The 15,981-nt window shown below is 43.7% G+C and overlaps 1 protein-coding gene across 1 annotated transcript; it reads right to left on the bottom strand.

Moving 5' to 3' along the window:
• Positions 1–3,416: 3,416 nt before the first annotated feature.
• Positions 3,417–11,789, bottom strand: ZNF394 (zinc finger protein 394). Its single transcript, XM_002924200.4, has 3 exons — positions 11,078–11,789; positions 8,778–8,913; positions 3,417–4,526 (listed from the first exon to the last, which is right to left on the bottom strand). Exons 1-3 carry the CDS (start codon positions 11,528–11,530, stop codon positions 3,445–3,447), a joined length of 1,671 nt encoding a protein of 556 aa, XP_002924246.2. The 5' UTR covers positions 11,531–11,789; the 3' UTR covers positions 3,417–3,444.
• Positions 11,790–15,981: the final 4,192 nt, after the last annotated feature.

Raw genomic sequence — 15,981 nt, forward strand, 5'->3', positions numbered from 1 at the left:
ATCACGCCCTGAGCCGAAGGCAGACGCTTAACCGCTGTGCCACCCAGGCGCCCCTCTGTAGAATAAATTTAAAAAAAAAAAAAATGGCAGCTTGGTTTCCTGATGGCAGCTCTCCATTGTGTGGATGAGAACTGATTTGGAAACCAGCAATCTGGTCTGGGGAGACTCCGTTACAGGCATACGCTCAGCTATGGAGGAAGTAGAGGCACGCCCTAAAGGCTATTCTTAGGCTGAGGCCAATAGCTAAATAAGCCATACAGTCTGGCAAATGGGCCTTGGACAATTAAAAATAAAGTGGGGAGCCCAATTATGTTAAGCCCTTTGCCCACTAGAAGAATCAGGGTGGGTTCTGAGGATAAGATGCTCTAGGCGAACCACCTGAAGTGGCAATGTGGATATGTGGGCATCAACGGTGAGTGGCCATGGAGGCTCCCAAGCCATGTTGTATCATATGATCCCACACTCCATTGTGACACCTCCTGGGGCACCAATGGTTGCCAAAGATTGTTCAGAATCCTGCCAGGTTGGCACAATGGGAAATGGGCTCACTTGCTCAGCCTGGCCCACCCCACTGTGTGTGCCTAGTAGATAGCCCTGCCCCACGTCCCTTAAAGGAACCACAAATGCCTCACGACCCTCTGGTCCCTCACTCTCTGGTGGGGTTAGTGAGAGAGCCCAGACATGTGCTGCTGTGGTTCCCAGGAGCTTCCCTTTTACCTCTAATCCACCGCGCTAGAGGCCTCTGAGTCCCGAGCAGGGCACAGGACCTTCCAGAATAGAACTTGGAAATGTCTGAAGACATGCTAAGACAATAGATTAAAATGACCACATCACTCTCTCTCCGGCTCCAGTCAGGTCTTCTAACACTTTAACAAAAATCTAGACTTGCCATTTTGTAGGACAAGATGCTGTGCTAGATGGTATGGGAGAAAGTGCAGAGTGGAAAGATTGTTCCTCTCTGTTATGGACTGAATTATACGCTGAAGTCCTAACCCCTGGTATGACGTATTTGGAAATAGGGCCTTTAAGGGGTAACTGAGGTTAAGTGAGGTCGTAAGTGTGGGGCTTTTAGTGATAAAGACTGGTGTCCTTTGAAGAGGAAGAGATTCTAGAGATTTCTCCATCCACTGCACAGGAAGGGGCATCCACAGAAACCAACCCTGATAGCACTTTGACCTTGGACGTCTAGCCTCCAGAACCGTGAGAAAATAAACGTGTTATTTAAGCCACCGGTCTGGGGTCTTTTGTTTGGCATCAGAGCTAATACACTCACCCTTTACAATCTAGGGATGAGACACGGCGGCACATACACATTAACTTACTGGATGTAATAGTTTGCATGGTACGTGACAAGCCTACAGTTAATGTTAGCTCAGTAAAGCAAATATTTTGGGGTAGGATAACTAAAGAAGTGACATTTTAAAATTATTTTTACAAGAGTAGACTTCCCCTTGGTGCGTTAGGGTCTGGGAAAAGAGGCTGGGATTAACAGCAGAGGAAGCATCTTGACCAAAGCAATCTATGTGGAAAATTCAAGTCGTATGTGGGCAACAGTCAATGTGTAGAGAGGGTGGAAGAGGAAGGGAAGAATGGAGGGAAGGCTAGAAGTGCAGAGAGGACAGTCTGCTCTAAGTTTGCAGCATTCCTCCAGTAAGAACACTGGGATCAAACCTGTACCGCATTATCACTACTACACCACGTACAAATCTCCTCACTCTCAGCCCAGTGCTAGACACAAAATCTCATTGAAATACATGACATTCTCCACATGAAACCCAGGCCTGCCCTCTTTCCATCCCTCCTGCTGGTTTCAAGGAAGGTCCAAGGAGAAGGCGTGCACTACTATTCCACTACATCCAGGATCGAGGAAGCGAGCTCCGGAAGGCAAACAATTTAGTTTTGGTTTTTGTACATTTTGGGGAAAAAATTAAGATGAGGTAAGGTGACAAGGCTAGAGTAGGACACTCAAAATAGAATGTAATTTGGTACTTGCTTTGGGGGGAAAAATGGGAGAGTATTTAAGCTCACACATTGATCAAGGAATTCTACTTCTGGGAACCTAGCCTTAGATTCTAAAGAACGATCCAAATCACGTTAAAATCACACTGGCGTTCACTACAGCACTGCTTGCCAACAATGAGGAGAAATGTCGGAAATGTCCAATAAAAGGAAAATGGCTCCATCATTAGGTGCACTTGATGTAAAATGATGCAGCCGTTAAGTGCAAAGTTTATGAAAACCATGTAAAATCCTTAAGACATAATATTAAAAAGATGTAAAATATAAACACTATAATTTTCATTATATCAGAAGTATGCAGAGAAAAAAATCAGAAGGAGATATGACAAGATGCCAGTAACAGGTGATCAGGGTTGTAGGATTACAGGTAATTTCTTTTCCTGTTATTTTCCCAAATATCCAATAATGTCCTTATATTCTCCTGATCAAAAACAAAAAACCCAAACAGTTTCAAAAGGAACTTAGATATAATAGGCTCCTGTGTAGAAGTGGAAAGATAGGGGACGCCTGGGTGGCTCAGTGGTTAAGCAGGTCATGATCTTGGGGTCCTGGGATTGAGCCCCAGGTCAGGCTTCTCCCTCTCCTTCTGCCCTCTGCTTGTGCTCCCTCTCAAATAATAAATCTTAAAAAGGAAAAAAAAAAAAAGAAGAAGTGGAAAGATAAGATAGGCTTAGGCTTCGTGGCATGCCTAGCTTAATCCACCAGGGGCAATAAAGCCAACCCCATATCCTTCCCTCACCAGTCGCACGGGTGGGAAGATGGCACTGGGAAGTTAAAGAATGATCAAATTTGAAACCCTTTCAGAGCTGGTGTTTCTCGTCATGATGCATGTGTGCACAACACTGGCCCTCCACCATTACTACCACAGAGGTGCTCCAGCTGGGCAGAGGGGAGGCAGTTATAAAACTGAACTCCTAGATTGGGGAAGAAAGAGAAACTCTGCAAAATTAATGTTTAAAAAAGTAAAAAACGTAGAATGCCTCTTGCATGCACCTAACTTTAAACGGTGTTTTGGATTATCATGTACTTGAAATCGTGTCCACCACTGAGGTGGAAAGACAATTCTAAGTGACTAAAATATTTCTCGGGGAAGTAAGTGGAGTGGGCAAGGTTTGGGTCCAAAAGTGGAGGTAAGAAGAGGGAAGAGATAAGGACAGAACTGTCACATGTCAGTCCCTGCTGTTGTCAGAAGGCCCTTCCACAGGACCATCCTTTGGAAGGGCTCCCCACTTATGCATTCCTGCTTCACGGCGGTGCTCTAGCTGGCTAGGTACTGAGACTCCAGTCAGCCTGACTGATCTGTCTTGGGTGTGAAGCCTGTGGAAATACGATCCACAATTAACTGAAATACTCCAAATGCCAAAGAATGTAGTTTCTGGACAACGGAAAAAACCCAACCAACCAAATAGCCAGGCAGCAGCCATGTCAAAACAGTGGGACTTTATTTCTGTGGATCCTTTGGTGTCGGATAAGGTGTGGACTCTGTCTAAAGCTTTCCCCACATTCAAGACATTTATAAGGCTTTTCTCCAGTGTGAGTCCTCTGGTGTGTAATGAGGGTTGCGCTCTGACTGAAACGTTTCCCACACACAGAACACCCATATGGCTTCTCGCCGGTGTGGACTCTCTGATGTTTAGAGAGGTCTGAGCACCGTTTGAAGCTCTTCTCACATTCTTCACACGTATAGGGTCTCTCCCCTTTATGTATCCTCTGGTGTCTGAAACGGTTGGAAATGCGGCACGTCTCCCCACATTCGTTACACTTGAAGTGTTTCTCTCCAACATGGATTCTCTGGTGCCGGTTGAGGTGTGAGCTCTGTCTGAAGCTATCCCCACATTTGGGGCAGGTGTAGGGTTTCTCGCCCGTGTGTGTCCTCTGGTGTTTAATCAGGGCGGCACTCTGACTGAAGCTCTTCCCGCATTCTTGGCATTCGTAGGGTTTCTCCCCCGTGTGGATTCGCTGGTGTTTAAAAAGGTCAGAACGCTGTTTGAAACTCTTCTCACAGTGATCACATCTGTAAGGCCTTTCTTCACGGAATTGCCGCTGGGTCTCAGAAAGACCTGCCCTTCGGGAATGTTCCTTACTGTCAACAGAGCTGTGAGGTTTCACCCTCTGACGTTTTACTGTGTCTCGACTCTGTTTACAACTGTCCCCCTGTTTGTTCCCGTTAACGGGCCTCTCCGCTGTCTGGATGTGCTGACAAGGAACAAAGTTTGAACTTTGGGCACTGTTCCCAAATTCATTATTTTTGGAGTCTCCCTCTTCTGTCAGATCATTCTTGAGATCTGTGGTGCGGGTGAGTCCTTCCTCTTGAGGAGAATTTTCAAGTTTCAGCGGTGAGGGATTTCCTGACTGCTCTTCTACCCTGTTCTCGTGGGTATCACCACACCTAGAAAACAGGGGACCCTTCCTGTGGGACCCTTCTTGTAGCTGCCCCTGTGGCTCTACTTCTTCTAAAACTTCTTGCTTTGGAATAAATTCTTTGTTCTCGGTTCTGGTTTCCAAACCTGGAACATTAAAAAGAAAAAAAAAAAGGCTAACATTTCATCCCTTTGCAAGAGCAAAACAAGCAAGCACCTGCAGTAAAATAACCCCCCAAAATATTCTCCATGAACCACTCCCCAAGCTAAATTATTTTAATCAACCTGTCAGATGTGCTCTTATTTACCAGTACGAACCCCATTTCCTTTTATACTTGTGCCTACACCCACAAACCCATCTCTTTTCTCCCTGCCCACTCCACTATTATAGGAGTCACTATGTCACAACAGAGGCATATCTGGAAGGGGTATCAAGAAGGGCAGGGCAGGGGGCGCCTGGGTGGCACAGCGGTTAAGCGTCTGCCTTCGGCTCAGGGCGTGATCCCGGCGTCGTGGGATCGAGCCCCACATCAGGCTCCTCCGCTGGGAGCCTGCTTCTTCCTCTCCCACTCCCCCTGCTTGTGTTCCCTCTCTCGCTGGCTGTCTCTCTCCCCATCAAATAAATAAACAAAATATTAAAAAAAAGAAAAAAGAAAGTCTTAAAGGAGCAGTCAAGCCACCGGATTCCACCCTAATCTAGAATTTTTGCAGTTTACACTCCAGGGAGTCCGAACCAGATAAATTCTGAATTGGGGACATCGGGCACAGATGAGAACAGGGGATGGGGACCACTTTCCTATCGGGAGAATCAAGTGAAAATGGACACACAATTGGGAGAACCTCAGTGCACTGTTCCCTGCTTATGCCCCAAACTGTGAGCTCTAACCTGACACCGTCCAGGCAGAAAGGGAAGGGATTTTTATGGCAGGGATTTCATAGGTTTTATTCCCTATTATGTCCCCAACAGCAAGAACAGCACCTGGCTTACTGCAGACACTCAAAATAATTGTTGAATAAATCTCTGTGGTAAAACTTGCCAGCCCAGGCCTGACATATGGGAATTCCCAAATAAAGCAGCACCTGACAGCCAAAGCAATGCTGAGAAAGAACAAAGCTGGAGGTATCACAATATCAGATTTCAAGATATACTACAAATCTGTAGTAATCAAAATAGTATGGTACTGGCACAGAAACAGAATAGAGAGCCCAGAAATAAACCCACGCTTGTGTGGTCAATTACTCGATGACAGACAAAGCACGAGTATACAGTGGGGAAAAGACAGTCTCTTTAATAAACCGTGCTGGGAAAACCGGACAGCTACACGTAAAAGAATGAAACTGGATCACTTTCTAACACTGTACATAAAAATAGATGCAAAATGAATTAAAGACCTAAATGTGAGACCCGACACCACAAAAATCCTAGAAGACAGCACAGGCAGTAATTTGTCTGAACCGGCTGTTTTCTACATATGTCTCCTGAGGCAAGGGAAACGAAAGCAAAAATAAGTTATTGGGATGATATCAAAATAAAAAAAGCTTTTGCAGAGGGCACCTAGCTGGCTCATCTGGTGGAGCATGTGACTCTTCTGGGTTGTGGGTTCGAGCCCCAGGTTGGGTGTACACATTACTTAAAAATAAAATCTTAAAAAAAAAAAAAAAGTTTTGGGGCACCTGGGTGGCTCAGTCAGTTAAGTGTCTCCCTTCAACTCAGGTAATGATCTCAGGGTCCTGGGATCAAGACCCGAGTTAGGCTCTCTGCTCACTGGAGGGCCTGCCTCTCCCTCTCCCTCTGCCTGCCACTCTGCATGCTCCCTCTCTCTCTGTCAAATAAATAGATAAAATCTTAGAAAGAAAGAAGGAAGGAAGGAAGGAAGGAAGGAAGGAAGGAAGGAGAAAGAAAGAAAGAAAGAAGAAAGAAAGAAAGAAAGAAAGAAAGAAAGAAAGAAGAAAGAAAGAAAAAAGAAAGAAAAGAAAAGAAAAGAAAAGAAAAGAAAAGAAAAGAAAAGAAAAGAAAAGAAAAGAAAGGAAGGGCAGGGAAGAACCTAATGTGATCAGTCCACGAGTTCCAGCATCCAATAAAAGAAATCCCAGAAAGAAAAGAGGAAAAAAATGAGATAAAAATAGATAAGTAGGGGTGCCTGGGTGGCTCAGTCGTTAAGCGTCTGCCTTCAGCTCAGGGCGTGATCCTGGTGTTATGGGATCAAGCCCCACATCAGGCTCCTCGGCTGGGAGCCTGCTTCTTCCTCTCCCACTTCCCCTGCTTGTGTTCCCTCTCTCTCTGGCTGTCTCTCTGTCAAATAAATAAATAAAAAATCTTTAAAAAAATAGATAAGTAGATTAAAAAATACTATAAAAGATTTCTCACAACTCATGGATATGGGTGTCTATGTTATAAGGAAAATGAATGAAAAAAAAAACCCTCACATTAAGTCACATTCATTCTGAAACTTTACGTTAGCAGGAATAATGAAGGGATCCTAAAGGCTTCTATGCAGAACAAAGAGATCACATACCAAGGATAAAATATTACAATGGCATCTAATTTCTTCTAGCAACACAGCAAGCCAGCCAGAATATTCAGTCCTCAAAATTCAATGGTAATTTTATTTATTTATTTATTTATTTGAGAGAGGGTGAGGGGAGCCCCCGCAGGGGGTGGGTCAGAGAGAAAATCCAAGCAGACTCCATGCTGAGCCCAGAGTCTGACGTGGGGCTTGATCTCATGACCATGAGATCATGACCTGACCTGAAATCGAGTCTGATGCTTAACCAATTGAGCCACCCAGAAACCCTGTCAATAAAATCATTTCTAATGGGAATCCAGCCATATTATGATCTGGATACGGGAGAGGAATAGAGACATTTTCAGATATGCAAACCTTCAAAAACTTAATATCCTGAGTATATGTTCTCTAGAAGATACTGGAAGATGCTCTCCATCAAACTGAGGTGGGTAAACCAAGGATGAGAATGGTATGGGGTCTAGGAAAGAGAAAAGGAATTCCAGAGATATAGTGAAAGAAGGCTCTGGGGACAACAGTTGTGTAACAAGCCTGCAGAGAAGCCCATTCACACTGGAGCAGAAGCTTCTGGAGGATTCCTCCAAGGGGAGTATGAAATTGATGGCGTATCTGATACATTTGAACATACAGTTTTACGTTTTTAACAGGGAGCCTGTGTGTGAACTCACTTTCAATAGCTAGAAAAGCAGTGCATGCAAAACGAAGCATTATTCATTCCAGAGAAAACTAAAAGTGTGGAGTTTACATTCTAGAAGGGGTGGTCAGACAATAAAATAAACGTAAAATAAGCTATGTAAGAAGTCAGAGCGTGATAAATGTTATGGACTAAGTCAAGGAAGGTAAGGGACCGGTCAGCAGTGTGGGAGGAGGAGACAGTGAAGGCAAACTGCAGATGGTCAGGCCTGACCTCACTGAAGACTGAGATCTGAGCAAAGACTTGAAACAAGTCAGGGAGTTTGCTTAGTGGAGATCTGGAGCAAGATTATTCCAGCCAGTAGGATCAAATAGAGAAAGAACAGGATGCAGGATGCCCACCATGTTCAAGGAGCAGCAAGGTCAATGGGGCTGAAGCACAGTGAGTGAGGGGCAGAGCAGGAGAAAAGTGGGCAGGGTGATGGGGCCTTGTCATATTAGGCTTTTACTCTGTGTGAAATAGAGAGCCACTGCAGGTTCTGAGCAGAGGTGTGATGTAATATAGTATTTCAAAAGGAACACGTGAGCTACTGTGTTACAACATCGCGCCATCAACTGAACCCCAAATGTTGACAAGGATGTAGAGAAAGAATTCTCACATATTGCCGATAGGTTACAGCAATAGGTTACAGTCCTTCTGAACAGCAAGATGGGCAAACACGCCTAAGTTTATTCTCTTTAGGAGTTGCTGTAAATGAACACAGAATGACTCAAGAATATTTGATGTAATGCTATTTGTAACGGTGAAAAACTAGAAGCTTTGATGTCCATTGATAGGACAGTGGATAAATGAACTCTGGACTACTCAGACAATGAAATATACAAGTGTTAAAAAAAATGAACAAGAGCTACATGTGTCGACATGGATAAATCCCAAAAATGTAACGCTGGAGAAAAAAGGCAAGGTGTAAAAGAATCATACAGGAATATATTAAAATACTGAAATCTTAAAATTTGATATACCTGGGTGGTAGATACACAGATGCCCATTATATTTTTTCTATTTTTCCGTATGTACTTTATTTAAAACGAACCAAAATAAAAAGCTAAATCTATCACCTACCAATACAGAACAGCAAGGTCCTGTTGGGTCACAGAAGAGACGCTAACAGCTCTCAACCCATGTGGGTGACTGGCCCTCCACAAATCCCACACAGCTTGAAACAAAGTCAGCACTTACTTGGCGAGACCAGCGAGACCGTGTTTCTACAGTCCTTCAGTGCACTCTCCCAGCAGAAGTCCCTCTGAGCTGGGTCCAGACGATCCCACTCCTCCCAGGTTAGAGACACAGCTGCATTGTCAACCGTCACCAACTCCTGAAACAACACGAGGCCTCCACTCAGGGCCTGCTGTCCCAGGACAGCATAAGTGACCACTAATCTCAGGATGAGACCAGACTCCAGAGAAGTCTGCAGGAAGCCCTGGGAATCAAGTAACCACCATGGCTGTTGAGTCTTTTCCAGTAAGTTTTGTACTGAGTGGAGTTTCAAAGTAACAAAGACAGAGGCTGAAATTCTCTTATCCTGAAAAGGCTTTCTGTGGACGGTCTACACTAATGTGGGGAAAGAGCAAAATCTTCCTTTGAGTTATATCACTGTGATTTATCAAAATGGAAATCTGATATAGATTAAAAATATGCAGGTAATCAGGAAGTCCCAAATTCCAGTGCTGGCTCTGACACTCTTTTACCTCATGTGTGAAACGCATACAAATAACTTAAGATGAAGGAAGCTCACTGACAGCAGGTGTTCAAGGAAATTTACTTTCCCTTCCCTTGACCATTGCACAGTAAGATCATTATCCAGCAAGATGATCTTTTGAGATAGCTTACTTGGATGTAAGTTGACCATTCACAGAAGGTAAAGCCACAGTTCTTAGACAGGGAAGGTTCTAACGCTGGTGTGGGGAGATGTCTGTCTAGGTTTCAGTGATGGGTCACAAATTGACTCCAAGGATCTCTCACTAAACGACAGGAAAGGGAAATATTTTTTAAATTTTCTGTATGTTATGTTTTGACATCTTAAAAAAACTCCTTCTGGTTAGGGAGACTGCCCTTCCCAGGGCTAGTCAATTCTTAGAGAGAGCAAAAGGCTTAGCCAAGACTACTTAATCTCAAGCCATACCTCCTCTACCTGGCCTATATACTCCAGGAGGCAACACTCTACCTTCTTCATTCTAGGACTACGTATCAGGCCAACTAGGGACCAGCCCTATAGGTTAGAGCCTGCTGAAATTATTCAAACCCACCAATCCTAAACTGTTTCCCCTTGTCCTGCCTTGTCTTTCACTGGGAAATCTCAGTACAGGCTCTGGCCTACACCTTCCCTTATGCTCCAGTTTTCTGCCTCCTGACCACCCCTGGTGTCCTTCCCAGGAAGCTCTGAGCGTCATGCTGTGCCTCCTGTTTCTAAGACCTGAGTATAATAAAATTTGTTTTTTCCTGAACCTCTCCTCTGCTTCCTTGTAAAGGAAAATCACACTCCTGTGTCTCTTTCACTCTCAATACTTTGAATACTTTCCCTACAATACTCCTTCACTTCTGACACCAGATGTAGGGGTTTTCCACACATCAGGCAATTTTGTAATACCACCTGGGTGTCCTAAAGTTTAACTCAATTCTGACACTATCTACCTGGATATAGAGTCAGATCCTACAGGTTAAGGGCTCGGTCCCACAAGACTATCCTCCCCTCCCAACGTTGGAAGACAACTGCAAGTAGCAGGTCTCTAGGTTACCCACAATTTCTATCTGACATGGCCACAAATCAGAGGTTCCCGTGACCTTCCCCTACAAATTCGACTCGTTGCTTGAAGAGCTCACAGTATTTAGGGAAACACTTAGGTTTACCAGTTTATTACATAAAGATATGATAAAGGATAAACAGCCAAATGAAGAGATACAGAGTAACGTCTGGGAGGGTCCAGAGCGCAGGAGCTTCTGTCCCCATAGAATTGGGGTCTGTCACCCTCCAAGTATATGGATGTGTTTACCAACTCAAAGTTCTCTGAATCTCACACTTCAGGGATTTTTATCGAGGCTCCATCACATAGGCATGATCAGTTAACTCCATTATAGCCCCTCTCTCCACTCCGGAGTACCATTATCAACTGTAGGAGGAGGCGGTTGCTAAGCTTATAAAAAGTAAAACAAAGTGGTAGGGAATTGCTGTTCTAGCTTACGTAGTTAAGACATCAAGCCACTTTCCATCTGAATCTTTCTTCCCAAAATAATCTAGTTAGGCAGGAGGGTGTCTCACAATGGGTAAACAATACTCCCATGTTGGTTTGTACTCAGAAGTCTATAACTTGAGGACCATTTAATGGACAGATTTACTTGTCACTGTTTGCCACGAAAAGAAAGTTTCATACACATCCTGAAGTTCAGACAAAACGTAATAAGGAAAGAAGGTCTGAAACTCAAGGCATCCCGTACGCCTCTATTTCCTACACCCCCGCCACCAGAACACTTTCACTCCTCACCTGGGGTGAGGCCCCATCAAGCGCTCTCTGAAAAGCGTGCACCGCGGCCGCAGCCTTCTCCCCACTCTGCGGGCAGTGCCTCCGCACCCAGACCTGGAGCTCCTGGGGCAGGATGCTCAGGAACTGCTCCAGCACCAGCAGCTCCAGGATCTGCTCCTTCGAGCGCATCTCGGGCCTCAGCCACCAGCGACAAAGTTCCCTGAGCCGGCTTAGCGCCTCTTCGGGTCCAGCCACCTCCTGGTAACGGAACCGCCTAAAGCGCTGGCGCGACTTTTCCGGATCCTCACAGTCCCCGGGCAGGTCGGGCTCCTGACCTCCGGATGAGTCTTCCTCCACTTTCACTATCAAAAGTCCATCACGCAGAGACGGCGCGGCAACCCTGGACCTCGCAGCTGCCATCCAGGCTCCTGCCTCAGCGTCAGTGACTTGACTTGCGGGCAAGCTCGAACTCATCTTCCTCCGACGCGTGCTGACTTTCCCGGAGTTCTGCCTTCAGGTGACAAGACAGCAAACCCTGCAAAATGCCTCGGAACTCATCGGACCTCCCCAGAGCAGCGGCTCCCGACTATCCAGTCCCCAACAGAGCCCTACCCTGCCCGACCCCCTCGGATACTCCTCCCACTCGCAGGTATTCCACCCACAAACCGCTTTGCCCCGTGACAAAAAGTACTAAAAACCGTGCCGGAAGTGCGTCACAGATTCCCTGCGGTGCCCATCCCTCCCGGGCATTTCCGGGTCCTATCTAGGCATCCCGGAGGAGTGAGGTCCATCTCGGTGGTTTGCCGTCCCGCCCCTGCCAGAGATACTGTTTGTGTACCCTCCTGGAGGAGCTTACAGTCGTTTAGCTCAACAGAACTAAACGATACTCTTATTTTACAACTTGAATGTCATTTTTAAACACATTGTCCGTGAATAAAGTTTTGTAAATTTTGTTGTAGGAAAAGATAAAAAACCAACTGTACAGTGAGTGGTAAACAATCATCCGTCCATGTGGTATTTGTTTTTACAAGAAAGGTTTGTAGAGTACCTGCCACGCGCCGAGGCATCCTGCTTGACACTATAGTTACAAAACTGAGTAAACATAGTCTTTATCCTCAGTCTCCTAGAGAGTCAGACACTTAGATCGTTACAGGACAGGGTGGTAAATGCAATACTTTGGCATGTAGGAACAGTACATTTATATGACTAGGGGTGTAAATAATTAGCCATGGCTGATGGGGAGGGTAAGGTGAAAGACCTCACCTAGGAAATCAAAGCTTAAAATATACATGTGGGCTGAAGACTTATTTTATTTTTTAAGATTTTATTTGGCAGAGAGGCAGCAAGAAAGGGAACACAAGCAGGGGGAGGAGGAGAGGGAGAAGCAGCCTCCCTCCCAGGACCCTGGGATCATGACCTGAGCGGAAGGTAGAGGTCGAACCGACTGAGCACCCCAGGCGCCCCAGAAACTCTATTTTAAAAAGATCCCCAGGTGATTTGTATACACACGAATTGAGAAGCAATGATCAGATGAACACTTCCGACCAGCACAAAATTTAAATATTGTGTATAAATAGATTACCTTTGTCCTTACCGGGATACATAAATATTTTGTGTGACAATGTGAAGCAGAGCTGTATTTCAGGGGAAACTGTGTAAGGAATGGAGCTCCACCACAGGTATCCTGCCTCCAAGCATTTGAAGCTAAACTTTAATTCAGTTTGCAATAGGAATTTTGGAATTTTGGTCATTTTTAAACTTCATTTAAAAAAAATTTATGATGATATTATTTTGACCCCAGGACTTATTATGTGACTGTAACTCCTCATTATAGTATGTTTGAAAATATAAATACCAAAGACTTATTTAAGTTTTGGATCCCATGTAGTTAGAAAAGTCAGAAGCAGAAAATAATCTAGTTATTTAATAGAGGAAGATTTTTTCTAGTAGTTTTTTTTCTTGCTTCAAGAAACATAATATATAATAAAAATACAATAATCATGTTTTACATGTTTCATATCCATTTATACTTCAACGATGTTCAGAAAACAAATCATGCAGATGAAATGAAAAATACTGTACATTAGCTTAACATTTACATTAAATCATCTGCATAATTTATTTAACAAGTGAAGAATTATCCAAGTCATATGCTGTGGTAAATTCATTTTAAAAATTCATCTATTTAAATGAGTACAATTAATATCCTGATTTATGAATACGAAGTCCCAGACAAGGTCAGAATTCCATATGACAACTCTATGGACTAAAGTTTAAATTACATGGGGTGCCTGGGTGGCTCAGTAGTTAAGCGTCTGCCTTCAGCTCAGGGTGTGATCCCGGCATTCTGAGATAGAGCCCTGCATCACGCTCCTCCTGGGAGCCTGCTTCTTCCTCTCCCACTCCCCCTGCTTGTGTTCCCTCTCTCACTGGCTGTCTCTCTCTGTGAAATAAAGAAATAAAATCTTTAAAAAAAAGTTTAAATTACAAACTAATAATTTATCCAAAAGTTGTGCAAAAGCACAGGGAGTCAACCCATATTTCATGCTTCAGCAGCTAAGTGGCTGTACTAGTCTGTGATCTGTTTTGGTTAGACATTAACAGGGCAGGAAGAAGGGGAAGGCAGATTTTTCAGGATATATCTTTATGACAAATCCACTTCTAGAGAAACAACTTCATTATTCTCAAGGCTCAGGATTGTCATTCTAGAAATTTGGAGCAATATACAAAAACTTAGTGACATAACTGGTGCCACGTTTATATCTGATCTCTCCAAATGGTCTGAAAGTCTCTGGAAGGCAGAAACTTTGTATAAGTCTACTTATTCATCTGTGTGGGATTGTTACCACAATCTGGCAGGATGTCAAAAGTTCTTTTCCCAGTATTGCGGGACAAGACTTCCACTAGGGCCAGGTGGCCAAGGATGGACAAAGGAATTAAGGACAGAATGCAAATTCCTAAGTACAGGCAAACCTAGCTTCAGAAAATATCCATTTATATAACTAATTATGGAATCTGGAAGTGAATAGCAAGTACTGTGAGGGCAATACAAGCATTACATCCCCTCCCATCAGGTGGTCTGCTCACCAGCTGATTATCAGTCAGGTTCTACCAGCTCCTGCCTCTGGGTTGTGTGACTATGGGCTGTAATCATGATATACTGTCTCACCTTTAAAAAATGATTGGGAAAATAATTTAAAAATGGGGCAAGGATAAACGGGGCCAGGGATAAAATGAGATTACAAGTTGCCTACTGTAAGCTCCTATGTACTGGCAAAAGATAGCTCACAATTTGGCTCTGAAAAGCATCAGCAGTCAATGCAAGATCAGTTATGTGATATGCAGTGTGTCTTGGGTAAAAGCAAACTATTAATAGTAACTTAGGAAAAATCCAGCTATTCTTGATACCAAGTGGGAAGAGAAATTTCCCATGACTGCCCAGGAAAAGGACACTGTATGACATAGTGGACAGTATCTTAAGATCTCTGTAATAAATAAAATTAGTGGATTTTAATGCCCTTTCAATGTTAGCTGATGGCAAGTACCAAAGCACAATTCAAAAGAGCTAATTCTATGGAGGAAGAAAAAGAGATTTCCAGTACTAACTGGTCATCATCCTTTTCTTTCCTCTTGAGAGTATATTATTGTGGAATACTGCAAAAAAGGCCAAAAACGTAAAACAAAAAGTATAGTAATACACTTTGCTGTTCCTCCCTTCTAGAAGTGGAGTCTATTTCCCCACCCTTTGAATTTGGGTTGGTCTTGTGGTTTGATCTGACCAACAGAATGTGGCGGAAGTGACACTGAGTTTCAAGCGTTGGGATCAAGAACCTTTGAAACTTCTGGTCTCTTGCTTTTGTAACCTGCTACCACCAAGTGAACAAGTCTGAGCTAAGCAGCTGGGTGATGGGGAACTTGTGGCCCATATGCCTCCTAGCACTCCAATTGACAACCAGCCAATCTCCAGAGGGAGAAGTACTTATCTCACTAGAAGCTGACCACAGAAAAAAGGAGCCCTGCAGAAAAGTCACCCAGCCAAGCCTGGACCAAATTGCCAGCCCACAGAGTCATAAGGAAAATAAGTGGTTGCTTTTTTAGGTTGCTAAGTTTGGTGTGGTTTGTTATGCAACAAAAACTAACAGACATACTTTTAAAAACAGAGCAACCCAATTCACAATATTAACAAAAAAGATAAAATACTTAGGAATGAACATAACAAGCTAGGTGCAAAATATATGAAGAAAACTTTAAAACACTCCAGAAGGATCCAAAATTAGGCTTTTTTTCCACAAAGGGAAAAACATACCATGTTCTTGGATAGGAAAATCAACTTTGTAAGAGTGTCAATTCTCCCTAAGTGAATATAAATTAAAAATGATTCCAACAGAGACTTCTCTCCAGAACTAGAAAAACTGAATCTAAAGTTAAATTTGGAAAAGAACTTAAGCAAAAATACAGAAGAAACAGAACTGGGGGCATTTGCCCTAAGAGATATTAAAACCAGGGGTGCCTGGGTGGCTCAGTGGGTTAAGCGGCTGCCTTCAGCTCAGGTCATGATCTCAGGGTCCTGGGATTGAGCCCCACATCGGGCTCCCTAATCAGCCAGGAGCCTACTTCTCCCTCTTCCTCTGACCTGTCTCCTCCTTGTGCTCTCTTTTTTAAAAAGAGATTTTAAAACCAATTGTTAATCCTCAATAAATTAAAACAGCCTATTATCATAGGGATAGGTCAATGTAACAGAATAGAAAATCTAGAAACAGAGCACAAAACACGAGGATTTAGCGTATGATAAAGGCAGCATCACAAATCAATGGAAGGTATGGAAGGTAAAGACAGACTTTCTCATAAATGTTGAGACAACCGGGTAGCGATTCGGAAAGATCTATACTTCACACCGTACACCAAGATAATTTTGAAAGTACCAA

Source organism: Ailuropoda melanoleuca, chromosome 10 (genome assembly GCF_002007445.2).
Source record: "Ailuropoda melanoleuca isolate Jingjing chromosome 10, ASM200744v2, whole genome shotgun sequence".
Classification (NCBI taxonomy): domain Eukaryota; kingdom Metazoa; phylum Chordata; class Mammalia; order Carnivora; family Ursidae; genus Ailuropoda; species Ailuropoda melanoleuca.